Raw genomic sequence first — 15,600 nt, 5'->3', positions numbered from 1 at the left:
ATGGCACTTAGGACTTTTTAAAGCTAGTCAGGTTTCATGTAGGACCTGAGCATGTGCACATTAGTTAAATGGGGGATGTGGGATTGGAAGGTATCAGTCTTACACCCATTCCACACAGTCACACATTTGGATCCAACAGTTTGCAGGCTGCAAGGAGCACTGTGCATCAGAGAATTGATCTGACTGAGAAATAGCCCAGCTGGAAAAAAAAAGCCATGGGTTTTTTGTGATGTGTGTATTGGACAGTTGGGATGGGAGTGTCAAGTGTGAGCAAGGGATAGGGAAAGAAGGGAATTGAGGTTATTGAACCTGGCCGTGCCTGCTGGCAGGTATTGGTGAACCTACACAGTGACAGTGCTGTGTCAATACATGCCTTGAGGACTCGGTTTGGCAGTTTTGCTGCAGAGGCTAGCCATGAAATAAGTTGTTGGTTTTATTGTCCTTCATGTTCCATATAGCTTTAATGAACAGGACTCTTTTTTTCACTTCTAGGTGGTAAAAAAAAAACTTAATAATGGCTTATTCTTTTGCCATTATCTTTGAGAGATTTTGCTTACTATGCGGACAAAAGCTGAAATGGCAGAATAGTAAGAATTGGAGGCACTGCTTAGTACCATCTTACTTTTGAGTTTATCCCATACTCAGTGTGACAGAAATAAGCAATCACTAGTACACAAATAATTTATGTCTATGTATACAGTAATATCTTAATTGGTGGCTTGGTTTTAACTGTCTCTTTCAAAGCATGATTTAGGTGTGTTGGTAGCAGTCCAGTGCTTGCTGAAGTGTTGTTTTTATATGTCAGTAAATAAAAAATATTTTGCTAGGCTGAAAACACAAGCTTGTCTAGAAAGCTGGATGAAGCAAGAGAGCAGCTGTCTGAATTGCAATCTGCTCGGCTGCAGAAGGAAGAGGAGGTGACATCTCTGAGAGAACTCTTGGAAAGGTGGGAGCTCTAATTCTTTTACACAAGCCATTAGCTGCTAGCTGAGTGAGGGACCAGTAAGTGAAGTGTACTGAGAATTGCTGTGGTATATTATGTACCCCAGGTTTTATATAGGGAAATAATGCATGGGTTCTGTGGGGAATATCAAATTGATGCTTCAGACAAGAAACACATAAATTATACAGCACACACGAATGTAAGGTTTAGGTTTTAATACTTGATTAATTTAGCTAATGATGTAAATTTATTGTTTGTCTTCCTTTATCAATCTGCAAGAAATTTCATAAACCTCTTACCTTGGAGTTTAGTTATAACATTTTAAAAATTTTTCTTTTTTTTTTTTTAAAGAAAAAATCAGCATTTTTTGACGGCTTGTTCTTCTCTCCTTTCCTTGATGCTTCAGGCTCACAGTGAGAATTATTTAAATGGGACCACGTCCTGCATGTCTTATCTTAATAGCTTTCTTTGTTTCAATCATCTAAAGCAAGCTACATTTCCAAGGACATGAGTCAGTGTGAGGTGGATTGTCTGGCAGTCCCAAACAGTTCTTAAGTCATGAATACTGATGGGTTGACAAAATCCTATGTATTTATACATTTTTATACTGATACCATCTATTTTCATGGGAAGGCTGGTGATTCTTACCTATGATGGAAATTGTCAGTACAAAACTCAGCAAAATATTTGAATTCAACTGAATTGGCTGAGTCTGTTCAGACTAACTGGGCCCTTTGTGTTACACTGGTGAAGTATTTTTGGTCCATTGCTAGGACTAAGTACTCAACTTAGAATGTCATCAAGCCACAACCTGCATTCTGCAAGGCTTTCTGGTGACACTTCTTACCACTGACTGTGAGCAAACTTGGGTCTCATAACCTTATGGTTTTTAATTGTTCTGTGTTTGAAGAACATCTTGAGAAACTGTTTTGCTTTTCTTTTGTGAACAAGAAGGCTATAGAGGGGTGTTAAACGCTTTTTTGAGTGCAACCTGCAAATGCTGGGCACCCTGTGTCTGTAGGACTGTGTCTCTTTCACTCAGCTTGCAGCTGCTGATGACTAATGTTAGTTTCAAAGGAGACTGATTTTGTTCCCAGTGTAGCAGCCATTGTAATGTCTGCTATAAGCAGGGCATCCAAGAAATTACTGATTGCTGACTGTGTTCACTGGATAACAAATCTGTGTGCGCTGTCAGTGATGCAGAAAACTGGGAACATTCTGGTTAGGTATAAAAAAAAAAAAGTGTGTGCTGAGAACAGTTTCATTGATACCACATTCCACGGGAAAGTCTTGAATGCACCTGAACTAATAAAAAGATTTTTAATCACCTTTATATTTGATCAGGACCCAAAAGGAAGCGGATGAAGCAAAAAAGCAGGCCCTGGATTACAGTGAGAAACTCAGCAAGGTGGCAGCAGACAAAGACAGCAATGACCAGAAGTTGTTTGCTGAGCTGGATGACCTGACAAGAACAAAACAGTTCCTTGAAGAACGTTTAATAGAACTTATCAGGTTGGCATAAAAACTAACATCAAGCAGAAGTTAAAATCCTAGCTTAGGATTATAAGGGATACTGCCTGGGTGGTTCACTCTTGTATTTCTGATCTGAAGATGGAGGTAATAGCCAAGATCATAAGAAGATTAAATTTTACATTTCCTTAACAAAGTCAAAAATATAACAAGAGTGCAATCCCCTTCTTAATTTCCTGTCTGTTTGCAAAAGCATGTAATTCTCTGCATCACATGTACTTTTTCCTCCATTCCCAACAATTTCAATAGGTTTCTTGATCTATCTTCGTTCCTGGAAGTTTCTCAGAAATTACAGAAAAAGCAATTTTTGGTGATGAAGCTTCACTGGCATTCAAATTGAGGTTAGTTAACAGTAAACGAGCATGAATAATTGATATGCTTTTCATTTCTGTAACTGTCTCTCTGTAGAGATAAGGATGCTTTGTGGCAAAAATCAGATGCTCTGGAGTTCCAGCAGAAGCTTAGTGCAGAGCAGAAGTGGCAGGGTGACACAGAGGTTAACCACTGCCTGGACTGCCAGAGGGAGTTCTCGTGGATGGTGCGCCGGCACCACTGCAGGTCAGTTTGCTGAACTCTGTTCAAAACCAAAATCCACTATGAGCATTTACACTGATGGAATACTTCTTGAAATTCGTAGTTCATTTGTCAAAATCATTGATAGGAGTTGTGTCAGAGCCTGAAAGAGCACAAGTCTGTGAAGGGCTGAGGCATTACTGGAAATGTCTCTGTTGGGAACATTCAGTAGTGGTTAGTGAACAGTGAAGTGATTTCTAATAAACAACTTTCAAATTGGTCGTTTCTAGTAAAACCTGTGAGATCTGCAAGTGTTTTTACCAGCACCCATTGATGATCTAAATGATTTTGAAAAACAAAACTGTGACAACTTCGTAAATGTGAAGTGCGCAGAAAACAGCATGGTCTGTATTATGACCTCTGCTTTGGAGGTGACGTTTGGGCTTTTCCAGAGAGTGAGACCATTATGACAAAGCCCCAAGCTGTGTCATGTAAATGTGTTCCACCTGTATGTGGTACTATTCTAACACCCTTGGCTTTGAATAATTTCTAGAATGTGCGGTCGCATTTTCTGCTACTATTGCTGCAACAACTACATGGTGACAAAACCTGGTGGGAGAAAGGAGCGTTGCTGCAAAGCCTGCTTTAATAAGCCCAGAGTGATTGTGGACAATGCAGATGACTCTGGATCTAGTGCCAACCAGGAAGGATCCCCAGGCTCACTGGAGTCACCAGTGTCACCAGGTGAGAGGGCTATTAGCGTGCTTTTTGCATGCCACAAGTAGGTGGGTGTCTTAGACATTCTCTGCGTGGCCACCTCGGTTCCAGGGACCTTCATATTCATGGACTGTTTTCCACATTAAATTGTTCCCATCACTGTGTTTGAATGGTACTGACAGAATTCTGTATGTATGTTAAACACGTGTCTGTCTGCCTGAGGATTACGGTTGGTTCTTGGTAGTTTCCTAATGCTTCTGCAAAGACAGAGGGATGGCCTAGTCTTACCCTTAAGGATTTAGGTTGCTTTTTGTTTTCTAAACTAGTTAATATTACTAATGTTTCTTTCATGTCCTTTTATGGCACAGTTGCAGGCGAAGCCTCTAAACCACCAGATGATGCAGCATTTGATATAATCACGGATGAGGAGCTGTGCCAAGTACAAGAATCAGACTCGTTCCACAGTGAAAGTCAGATGGATAGAGATTCTCTGGATCAAAGCGTGACAGATCTGTGAGTAAACACTGTTTTGTGGAGAGGGAGCTCTTCTGAATTTTGCTTGTTAGGTTCTTTTAACCATTCAGTATAGTTAGCCAACCTCTGCACAAGGAGAAGACACATCTGTGCTCAGTCACATGTTCACTACACAAGATAATTGTGAGCCATTTGTGCAGTCAGCATCAAAACTAGTAAATCCAGACAGCTCCACCATAGCCTTCCAGCTTTCTCCACAGCACAAAGGAGTAGTCCCAGGTCTGTGCTCTCCCAGACCAGCTATCACCATTAAAATCAGTGTGCAGGCTGCCAAAGGTTGCTGGTTGTTCACACCTGATTTATAGTAAGAGCTAAATGATTCTATTGGATTCACAGATTCACTGGTGCTTATTATAAAGAGAACAAGAAGGGAAGGGAAGTAAGTACATATCTGTTCTTTTTGTGACACTCTTCACTGAATTGAGTGTGAAATAATTGGTCTGTCTCTATAGGATTCCTAAATACTTAAAAGATATTGCTTACAGAGAAGAAAAAGAACTGGAAATGTGCAGCTAAATCTGGCAGAGGTTCTTTTTTTTTTTTTTTTTTTCCCTCCATAAGAAAATTAGAGTAAACACAGCTTTCAGAAAGGTTTTTTTACATCTGTTTCTACATAAGTTAGCAGCAAAGAGAATCTAAGACCATCTGGATATCTGAACACTTGGTTTGAAAAGTGCACTGTAGTACTGTAGCTTGATGTATGTCCATGCTTATATAAAGCTCTTGTTCAAATATTTTCAAACGTTCTCCAAAAATTTCGTTTTGTATAATGCATCATCTTTCCCAACAGTAATTTTTGCCAATACGTGTTTCTTGAAAAAGCTACAGTTGTTATATATCTGAGCAGGGGGGAAATAGAGCAATTTCACCTAATTTTATACTTCTTTTGCTTCTGAGAGGAAAAGCAGCTTGTTTTGAAAGCAAATACCTCACAGCTGAAATCAGATAGGATTACATGTAGAGCTGGCTGTAATCTCAGTGACCCCTAGACAGCACAGTATTTAGGATCTCGGGAGTAGAGGCTTGCCTGTATTTCTAGTACCGATTGTGATAATCATTGTTGCTACTTGCTGCTGGGGATGGGGCTGAAAAGCACCCTGATAGTCCCAAGTTGCTTATTTTGAAATCTGTTTTCTGAACTTCTTGCAAACACTGTATTTGCCTAATGATTGGCAGCTGTCTTAATCACAGAGTCTTGCCAAGCTTCTTCCATATCACAACAATGAAAAAATCTTGAAAGATTTTGCACGCTGTCACTTGGTGTACAGAGATATCCCTTTACTTTGATAATTTCCTAGCTTGCTTTCTCTGGTTCTCTGTTGCTTTCAATCTTACATACAGAGTTTGGCAGTTTTAAGGCAGGGAAGGGCACTTTTTGTGTGTGGGGGTGTTTTTTTTCCTTCATACTAGATGTAGCATAGTTAAATCCTAAAAATTCTGAGAAATAGCTGGGATTTCCTGCATACCAATGTGTGGGTCACTCACAGCATGTAGTGGCAGATCTTCAGGTCCATTCATTCTTTTTCCTCAGCTGTCTGCATGTCACTTTCACATGCCCAGCTATGTCATGGGTCTGCCGTGGCCCCTCTGCCCACTTCTGCCCATGTGTACTCCTTCATACAAGGATTCTTGTGTACTCTGTCTCAAACTCAGAGAGCTCCATATCCTCCATGCTTCATCCCAGATCATTCTCTTCCGAGAGTTGTCAGTGCATCCATTCTTCTAACCCTTCTCTGTACTAGGTGTTATTTTTTTCTTTTCTCTTTGATGGGCTGGAAGGAAAGGTAGATAACTAATTTAGACTTCCTGGCTAGGATCTGACCTGCTTGCTAGCAGCAAGCCCAGTAAATCATTTATGCATTCCATGATAACGTCTTCACTTTTTGTCTTGGCATTAGAGGCATTCGCAGAGGTGATTCCTGGACTAAGCAGCAGTGAGGGGGCTTTGCATATCTTCCACTCTCCATTTCAGGTTTCTGATTTTCAAATAATTCAGTAAGATTCTGACTTCGGTTGACTAAATTTCTTTCCTGAAGTCACTGCACTACTGACAGCAGGCAGCTTATGACTTTTTGCTGCTCAGCTACATGAAACCAGCCACTCAGGCACTTAAGCTGCAGCTATCAGAGCTCAGGTGCTTGTGAGACAGAAAATCTTCAAGAGCAAAGTTGGACCAGCTGTTTTCAGGTTTGAATTCTGAAAAGGTCCTTTAGTTTATAACTCCAAAGCCTTTCATGATGTTGGTCACAGCATTTTTAGTATCATATGGGAGAAATGCTTTCCACATACAGGAGCAGTCCTGCTGTACTACACCATGCAGCTGGGAGACAGTGACTAACTATAGAGACCTGAGGGTAAGCATAAGAATAGGGTAAGAATGAAGTGATATTTTGTTTTCAAAATGCTCTTCCAGCCTCCAGCAGTCTGTGTCTCAAGGATTCTCTGAATTGTTCTGTTGTTGTAGGCTTTTTCCATGCTTCAGTTCTTCCTCCTTATCAGCCCCAATTCATTTCACTTTTAAAAGAAAAGGAAGTGAAACTGGATTTCAGCAGATCCACCAGAGGTCTGCGCAGTGGTGCATGCTCATAATGCTCATAATGATCCCCTGGCTGCCACCTAGCGGGAAAAAGTCATACAGGAAGAAATGCTACTGTCAGGAGGATGAGAACAACTTGTGGGATTGCATGAAAAGCTGCTCAAGGAATGAGAGAACTTGAATGCCACAGATAACAGTGCTTTATCAGTTCAGGAAATGTGTTAGACAGTGGGCAAAGTTGAACGTGCAGTTTTATTAGCAGTCACAACAGTAAATTCTTCCTAGTTCCAGCCAGTGTTATGGTGTAATGATGTAACAGTTGAATGCTTAGCCCACTAGGCTCATGTATGACTGCAAGTACTGATGCAATTTATCCAGATGCTGCTAATGACCAGGTGGATGCACTGTTACCTGGGGTTGTTCTTTCCCTTCTCAGTATTGTTTGTAGAGCAAGATCCCTTAGAATTTAAAAAGAATTGCTAAACTGTGTATTGATTTTGAGATTAGTCTACAGGAAGTGTAACAATTCTGCCCTTGCTACATGATTACACCTTATTGTTCAAAAGCACATCTAAGTGATGTCATGTTTTATTAGGTCCCATTGACTTTTGAATGAACCAGCTGTTTGATTCTCCATATATAAGTGCCTCTGGCATTTTCTGGCAGAATTAGTTAGCCTGTCTTAGTTACCAGCCTGCTGCAATGCAGACAAGCAAAGCATCAGTTAGAGAAGCTCTAACTCACTTGGAAACTATCAGAATTTGTTTACTGACTCTCAAACTCATTCTTTTCTTTGCTGCTTACATCTCTGCCTCAGCCCTGTAATTCCTAGTTGGTGGTATTCCAGACTGTATCCAGTGCATCTGCCTTTTTTGAGGTAAGGAGTGGATGAGAGATTCTTCCTCTTACCATGGTGTGTAGCAGGCACACAGCTCTGTCATCATGTGGCGGCTTCTTCAGTGTCTTTGCTTGAATCATCCAATATTTCTTGTATGGGAAGAAGACGTATAACAGTGATTCTACGTGAGAAAATACATTCTGTGTACCATGTGTCAGAATAAGGAGCTGGAGAATGTATTTGTAAAATGCCTCACCGACTAAATCCAGGACAAATGTCATATCCCTGGGGAGGGTTTGTTTAAGAGATGAGGCCAGACTGTGCTGCTTGTCTCTGCCACCCAACTCTAGATTTTCACCTTTGATGAAAGCTTTTAAACCTGGCAGCATCTCAGTAGGGAGTTTATCTTAAGACTGTTGAAGGGATGTTCCGGATACATGCATTCCTCTTAGCTCATGAAGCCAGGATGGAAGCTGTTTGCATTTTGCGTGGTGATTAGTAGAACAGGGCTGCAGTTCTGCCCTGGCAGTTTTGTCATGAGAATGTGCAAAATAAAAATGACGTAATTTGTCATTGTGGCTATTAAATCATTTCTGTTTAAGGAAGACCTGAGCTTCCAAATAATATTTGACTCCATACTATTCAGAAAATCATCGCTTTCTTTTTTTCTTCTCCTAGAAACAGCACGTGTAATTCTTCAACCTTTGATGAATCAGAAGAGTGGCAGGTTGCTCAAGATGCTGAGATAAGCTTGTTGAAGTCAGGAGAAATCATGTAAGCAGAACTATTTCGTTACCACCAAAGTGGAAAAATAAAGGCTGAACTCAGATATCAGCTATGTGAATTGTGCAGACTTCTGGAAGCTCAGATTGATTGTGTCCCACAGCAGAATTTGGTCTGAGGAGGAGCAGAGAATGTATCTCAACTGAGCAGAGCAGCAGCAATGAGCCAGGTCCTTTCTCTTAAAAAACTTATATGCGAGTGGGGAACAAGAAGAAAAGATTTTGGTTTGTGTCACATCATAAAACCTTCCTTCCTGTTCTCACTGCAGGAGGTGCTGTGAACAGAGAGGGGGCTTAGAGGGAAGTCTGCATAGTTCTGATAATCTCTGAGGAAACTGTAGGCAAAGGCAGAGTGCTGTGCTACTTGGGCCTTTGTGATGGGGAGGGAATTGGTGAGCTTTTGAAGTATGTGCCTGTTATTTATTGGTAACCCCAACCTGTTGCCTCACAGGAGCCATATTCCTGATTGATTCTTGATTGGCATAAAATGTTCAGCAAATGATCTCTCAACCTCTGTGAGCTGTGTGCACACAATTCTTGCATGTACTCTGCTCAGAAATTGACTGTTACATGCAGAAAGTGACAGAATGTCATTTTCACTGCCACAGAGGGAATCTAATGCACAGAAACACTCATGACCTGGAGTTATTCCCCTTTGCTCACCATTCTCTTGAGCCTTGCTTGGAAATGCTGGCCTTTTGTGGTGAATGTTTCAAGCTTGTTTCTACTGTTCAGAGAACCAGCAAAATAAGCAGTAGTTGAGCTGCAGAGCAAAACCAGGAGTTATCATTAGTTTGTTAAAATTAAAGATCAGTTGAAACAATGTAGTAGCTATTTCAGCTAAGGGCAAAAGTAACAACGTAAATAAAACTTAGTATAAAGCTTTATCTCTGAACAAATTACAGGAGCTATAGTAAATGAGCTGTCTAGCCACAATGAGTGGTAACTGAACTCTTTACTCTAGGACAGGAAATCGTCATGGTGACTGAGTGGTATCTTATGGCAAATGAGTTGATTTTTTGCTTGGGAAACAATTTATTTGGCCTGAAGGGTGATGTGTTAGATCAGTTTTAGTTAGGATAACATAGGTGAGCTACTCAGCTCTTAGAAACTGCTGGTTTCCTCTGAAGAAGGCAAGCAGCATTCTTCTGTTAAAGGTCCCCACCACTTGCAGTCTGAAATAGATATCAAAATGAAGTAGGCTAATGAAATGCTTCAGGAGTCAGGATCACCTAGATGCTGAGTACTTCCTTTTTAATTGGAGGGTCATTAAATCAGCTTTTATCCAGCTTATTTGGGTAAAACAGAGCATGCAGTAAGAGCTCCAGAGGAGCTAGACAAAGCTGTTGTTACATTCCATCCTTCTGCCCTGTCTGAACTCTTGATCCCTGTTTTCTGTACAAATAATGTCTAGATGAAAACAGTACATTGACAAATTTCTGTTTACATTTCTGTGAAAGGAACAGTAGAGGGCAGCAGACTTTTTTTAAATCACAGGAGCTCTAAAAAGCTTTATTCAATAAAGATTTTTCTAGTCAAAGTGAAATAAATAAGTGAATCATATCCATATTTGCTGAAACAGTGAAAGTGCTTTCATCTTTTCCACAGTTCTTGCTCTCTTCCAGGGCTGAATTTTCCTGCGTCTTGTTAGACCTGTTCAAAGTTGCTGTGGAGGCTGCCTCAAATAAACAGAAAATACAAAATGGCTGTTGTTTTCGTCACAGCTATTAGATTGCATCTCTTCAAGTGACTGTATTTTTCTCTCTTACAGGGTCAAATTACCCCTTACAGTGGAGGAGATTATAAATTTTGGGGAAGGCAACAGAGAACTGTTCATCAAATCCAGCACTTACAGTATCATTCCCATCACTGTTACAGAGGTTGGGCTGACAATTAGTTGGATATTTTCATCGGACCCTAAAAGCATCTCCTTCAGCGTCGTCTACCAAGAATCAGAAGACACACCACTGGATCAGTGCAAAGTAAGGCTGTTATTTCCCTGTGGCATCTTTAGTTTCTTTACTGCCTTAGGAAGTGTAACATACTTCAATAGGCTCCCCAGAGGAATCAGCCAGTACAGCCAACTGATTTCCACAATAGTGCTAATTACTATTGCATTGTAAGGAGTTCTTTATTCCAATTACGTTTTCCTAGAGGCAGAGCTGCATCTTTAATTATTTGACATTGCCTGCAAAAGTTGAGTTGAAAAAGCCTATAGCTTCTACTAGTCTCATCATCACTCACTATTATTAAGCAAAAATAAGTGCTCAAGCTTACAAAATTCTTCTTTTCTTCCTCCTCAGCATAGCTTGATTTGTAGCTGCTTAGGGCTGATTTTGCCAGGCTCTTAAGCAGAGACTACAAGGAAACAGATAAATGGACTGGGTTGTTTGAATTTCTTAGAGTCAAATGTGTGTTTAAGGGTACTGATGATTTGTACTGAATTCCAGGTTCTCATTCCTATGACCCGCTGCAATTCTCATAAGGAAACTATCAGAGGGCAGATGAAAGTCAGAAACTCTGGAATTTACACACTGATATTTGACAACACGTTTTCTAGGTAGGTCCTACCTGAGTGTAAAAAGTGAAGTAAACTTGCTTTTACAGGCTGTGCAAATGTTTAGTTGTATCTTTACTCTGCTGTTTGGAAGTAAGTGTGAGAAACTGCTCCCTGCTTGCCAAAAGATCTTCAACCTGAGTTTTGGTTTTTGTTCTTTTTTGTTCTCGTCTCCCCACCGTAGCAGACTTTAACTTGTTTGGCTTGACCTCTGAGAAGATAAATAGAATAGTCAGAAATGGTATCTTTGAAACAAGAGACCTGACAGCCTTTGTGAAAAAAATCTCTTTTTAAAACAAATCATTTTTTTGCCTGACTGTAAAATGAAATAATTTTTAGGACTTTCTGTCCAGTTGATTTCAGCTAACACAGTCATCTTCTTCCTTTTGTTTCTTGACAGATTTATTTCAAAAAGAGTGTTTTATCAGTTGACTGTTGAGCGACCTGTCATCTATGATGGAAGTGATTTTCCATAGCCTTGAATATACTGTGTTATTTTTAATTAAATTTGTAAGAAATGCTATTTATGTAAGCATTGTGGTTACCACTATTTGAAGACTTTGAAACTATGCAATAGTTATAATGCACATAGAGAGCATGTATACACTAGAAAACAAAGCCTTTTTAGGAACACTAATGGTTCTGTACTGTGTACAGATTCCTCAGAAGCCATCTTGTTTGATTCAACAGTGCAAGTGATGTTCCAGCCAAATTTTTTTCAGTGGGGAAAAAAGTAAGTGTGGAAGTGACTGAAATTCTCTGCTGAAAATTAAACATTTCTTACAAAAATATCCTTCAAAAGGAAATTCAAATAAAAATGCATTACTTTTGTTGACCTCTTCACTGAGGAATAAACATATTCATTTCCGTTCTGCTCTACTGCTCTCACAGTCCGAACAGCAACTATGCAATCCTTCAGTCTTTGCAGACATATATTCTAATTCATCTAGAATTTTTTATCTCTTTCAAGTTTTATAAGCAGCAACTATAGAGTTTTTTTTACATTTTGAGCTAAGATTTGGTAAGTCTTAACTGGCTTTTATAAATGCTTTGGTCTTTAATGCCAGTTACAAAGCAATAAAACATGAAGCAACAATTTATTTCACTTTTGCTCTTCGTACTCTGTAAGTTGTTCCACTGGAATCAGCTCATTTGGTGAGTACCAGTGGCAGAATCAGGTGTATAATTTGTAGAATAAAGTACTACTCACTGTGTGACACTTGGAAGAAGAGCATTTCTGCTTCCTGCTGTAGCCCCTTGGTCAGCAGCATTCACAAGAAAGCACAATCCCTGAGGAGGCTATGTCCTTTCTCTCTGTAGACTAAGTGGAAAGCAGCCGTAAGTTTTGAATCGGTCTCCAGAAATCCATTTGAAATTGAATACATACCCAGCACTTATGGAACTCTCTGTGGGGTATCTGATTCTACAGCAATAGGCTGGTTGCTAAAAGATGGATGCGAGGCAGTGTTTGACTGTAGGGAAATTTCTGGGGAAAAAAATACTGTAGATAAAGCTAACAGTTGCTAATCATTCATTCCGTTGTTAACAATGTGTAAACACACCGATCCTGAAGAAGATTGTGAAAGAATGACTGCCTTTCATGGATCACCTGGACTTTAAGTTGCATGTTCAGGGCTTTCTAACAAGGACTTGCACTCAGGGTGGCACCAAGCTGGAATCGGGGCCTTTTCAACGAGGCTGTCTGGCTCCTGGATGGTTTACTCTTCCAACATCTCTTCCCAGCATGTGTGATGTGCTGTGCTGGGCAGAGGAGTTGGCAAGAGGTGTGCGCTGCCTTACTCCTCCTGAGTAACAGAATGCAGTAAGAGTGAGACCCTTCCCTGGCTGTGTGCATGAAAAGGAGGTGGACGAGAAACCAAAGCGGGCAATAAATGACACAAATACAGACATAAATGCGCTGCTCTGAATTATGGCATATTTCAGTGTTGAAGCTATGTTTTTATTTAATTGAGCAAGAAGAGTTTATTTATTGCTGAAGAATGGATACTGTATGCCGTTTGCTATGCAATTTCACACAGCTGTTACTGAAGTCTGCTGCAGTTTTCCTTTAAGCTTTCAGGTGTGATTTTTAAAAGCATCTTGTTGCTGTTTTACTTAGAATACTAATCTTACTAGGAGATCTTTATTAAAATGCCAAATGTAAGTTAAAGGGATGCTGTCAAATGTTTTAGGCTAAAATATGACATCTCTGCTCAGAAGTATTTATCTGTAGTCAGAATCTTTTGACAGGCTTGCCTCTGGATTTCTTCTCTGCATCCTTGTTCTTAAGATTTTTTCACTCAATAGCAAATATTTTTAAGGCACCATTTATTCTTAAAGAAACTGGCTCTGTGTAGTAGGCCAAATTTTTGCAAGCAAGTTTTTCATGTAGACAAGCCTGAGGTTTGCCAAAACCTGTGTTTGGAAAGTGGGTAATAAAAACACTGGATGATTTTCTTTTTACCATTTGAGTCTTTCTGTTAGCTTTTCTTCAGGTTTTCCTGTCACATGAGAGACGGGAAAACCTGGCTTTTTTGCTCTCCGAACGAGGACTAAGAGAAGGAGGAGCAAGATCCTGTAGGTTCAAGATAACAAATTATTGTTTGCTTCTCACAGAGGAGAGCATTTAAACAGAAGTCATTTCAGAAAAGCAAATATTCCATCAGGTAAAGATGCAACAAGTGGACATGAGCTCAGCTGTCGGAAGGAACTGTTCAAGTAAGGGAGCCCATTGTGTCACCTAGATGAGGGAGTCTTTTCCACCTCAGGGGCTGTGCAGAGAACACAGCAAAGAACGTGTTCTTGTTACAGAGCTGTTGTGTGACTGTCCCAGATCATTTATTGCTGGAGTCACGGGGCCCCGGTGTAGGACTGCCCACCAGCATAGGTTTGTGCAAGAGACTTCACTCAAGCACTTTATACCCTCATTTGTAAAGAACCTGTTCATGTGAGGTATGCCTTCAATGCTGATAAATCTGTTTGCCTACAGAGGTTCAGGTGTGTTGTTGCACTGGGCCTTTGGTTAGAAGACCATCCCCTGCAATACAATTAAGAGAAATACTTAAAATGAATCACAAAACTGATTTAAGGGGATGTCACGCCTGTGACCTTTATATACAAAGAGTGCATAAAAAGTCAGCATATCTAATTGGGTGTTTTTTTCTGGGTGCTAGAATAAGGAAGGGTAATTTGTTTTTTGTTAGGCAGAGATTTATGCAGAGGAAAGAATACAGTTATTTTAAGAAAATGACATAATTCCTTTATTCAGCATTACTCAATGCTGCTTTATGAGACATCACTGAGATTTGCACAGTAAGAAGTAGCACCGCTTCAAAAGCCTGAATTTGCTCTTTTTAAAAATCAAAATTGCACTATAGTTTTAATTATACTCAGACACTTATATTGTAAGTTGTTCAGAAACATTTTCTGGTTTTAGCTGCCAAAGAATTGCAAACCCATTCACATCAAACTTCACGTTCCACAAGGGGGAAAAAAAGAGATTTGTGTATCCCAGCATCTGTGCAGTTACAGAGGTGTAGACAGTCGTGTACTGGAATGTTTGTTTCTTGATGCTTTTTTTTTTCCTTTTATAACCTCAGGAATTAAAAAAAAATAAACTTCTTTATCATCCAGCGTGTATGTCTGCTTTGTGCCAGGCAGAGATGGCTTTGTCATGAAGATCTCATGAAGATGTCATGAAGATAAATTAGATCTACTTCTAGGCTGGAAAAACGTTGGGAAATAAGAAAAAGTTAGAAGGTTAGAAAATAAGATTGAGTCCATTTATACTGAACGATTGTGTGAGTGAGAGGCATTCTTTACATATTGTCTCTGCTTCTTGCCTTGGAGGGGTTGGAGAAACGTCTGTTTGCATTTGTAGACTCGGCCCCATGTAGGCTAACCTGAGCTGCTGGGGCCATCAGAATGGGGACAGGGGGCCCCACCACCATCAGTCATCACTTCTTCTTTTCAGTTGCTGTGTCCTTGTAGATTTCTTCTGGGGGCTGCAAGAAGAAGCTCAGAGGCACCTCTGGAATCAAGCCTCAGCCATGCTTAGCATGGAATACAAGGGAACTGCAAAGACCAAATACATCCGAGCTGCTGTGCAGCTCTAAAAGGGAGGCTGTAGCTGTTGAAAGTCTCTGTGTAAATCTCCAATAATCAATTCTCAGCCTTATTAAGCAATGCATCCTCCATGGATATGCAGGCAAGATAATCTGAGCCCTAATGCTGTCTTACATGGGATTTTAACCCACCTATGTCCTACTGTCAATCCCAGTTACTGACCTTAGCACACCCAGTACAGCACTGCTGTGTGGACCATGTGAAAGTGTATGGCTGCACGGGGCAATGATATACTCTCCATTAGTCCTTGAATTGTCACTGTGCAGGCCAAATACAAGGTCTCAACATTCCTATAGCCCAGGCTCAGAACAAAACCAGCTCTCAAGGGCATGGAATCTATGGTGTCTGAGCAGTGAAGTCACAGAGTGTTGATCCAGGTTGTACCTGGAAATGATGATTTTACGTGTACCAAACTCACATCAATAGTTCAGGTTTCAGGATGAATACAACCATACTACGTAGTGTGACTTCAAGCGATGTTTACAGCAGCCGTGGCGATCCTCATTGTCCCGTAGTTGCTCTGCT

General features: G+C 40.3%; 1 protein-coding gene across 5 annotated transcripts in view; it reads left to right on the top strand.

The window, feature by feature from the left end:
• FYCO1 (FYVE and coiled-coil domain autophagy adaptor 1) overlaps window positions 1-14,583 on the top strand; it is a 34,087-nt gene extending 19,504 nt beyond the window's left edge. For 3 of the 5 annotated variants that reach the window (XM_042888483.1, XM_042888484.1, XM_042888482.1), the window contains exons 10-19: window positions 828-946; window positions 2,288-2,455; window positions 2,882-3,031; window positions 3,540-3,730; window positions 4,072-4,216; window positions 7,591-7,650; window positions 8,290-8,385; window positions 10,165-10,375; window positions 10,844-10,953; window positions 11,351-14,583. In XM_042888483.1, the coding sequence (XP_042744417.1) occupies window positions 828-946; window positions 2,288-2,455; window positions 2,882-3,031; window positions 3,540-3,730; window positions 4,072-4,216; window positions 7,591-7,650; window positions 8,290-8,385; window positions 10,165-10,375; window positions 10,844-10,953; window positions 11,351-11,426 (1,326 nt within the window). In that variant the 3' untranslated portion in view covers window positions 11,427-14,583. The remainder of the gene's footprint in view (window positions 1-827; window positions 947-2,287; window positions 2,456-2,881; window positions 3,032-3,539; window positions 3,731-4,071; window positions 4,217-7,590; window positions 7,651-8,289; window positions 8,386-10,164; window positions 10,376-10,843; window positions 10,954-11,350) is intronic. The other 2 variants (XM_042888485.1, XM_042888486.1) reach the window with 2 other exon arrangements.
• The last annotated feature ends 1,017 nt before the right edge of the window (window positions 14,584-15,600 follow it).

This window comes from Lagopus leucura, unplaced genomic scaffold (genome assembly GCF_019238085.1).
Source record: "Lagopus leucura isolate 7727_CA_CO unplaced genomic scaffold, USGS_WTPT01 Super-Scaffold_100157, whole genome shotgun sequence".
Classification (NCBI taxonomy): Eukaryota; Metazoa; Chordata; class Aves; order Galliformes; family Phasianidae; genus Lagopus; species Lagopus leucura.
Note: the sequence above shows the minus strand (reverse complement) of the source record. Positions and strands in the feature narration are given on the sequence as shown.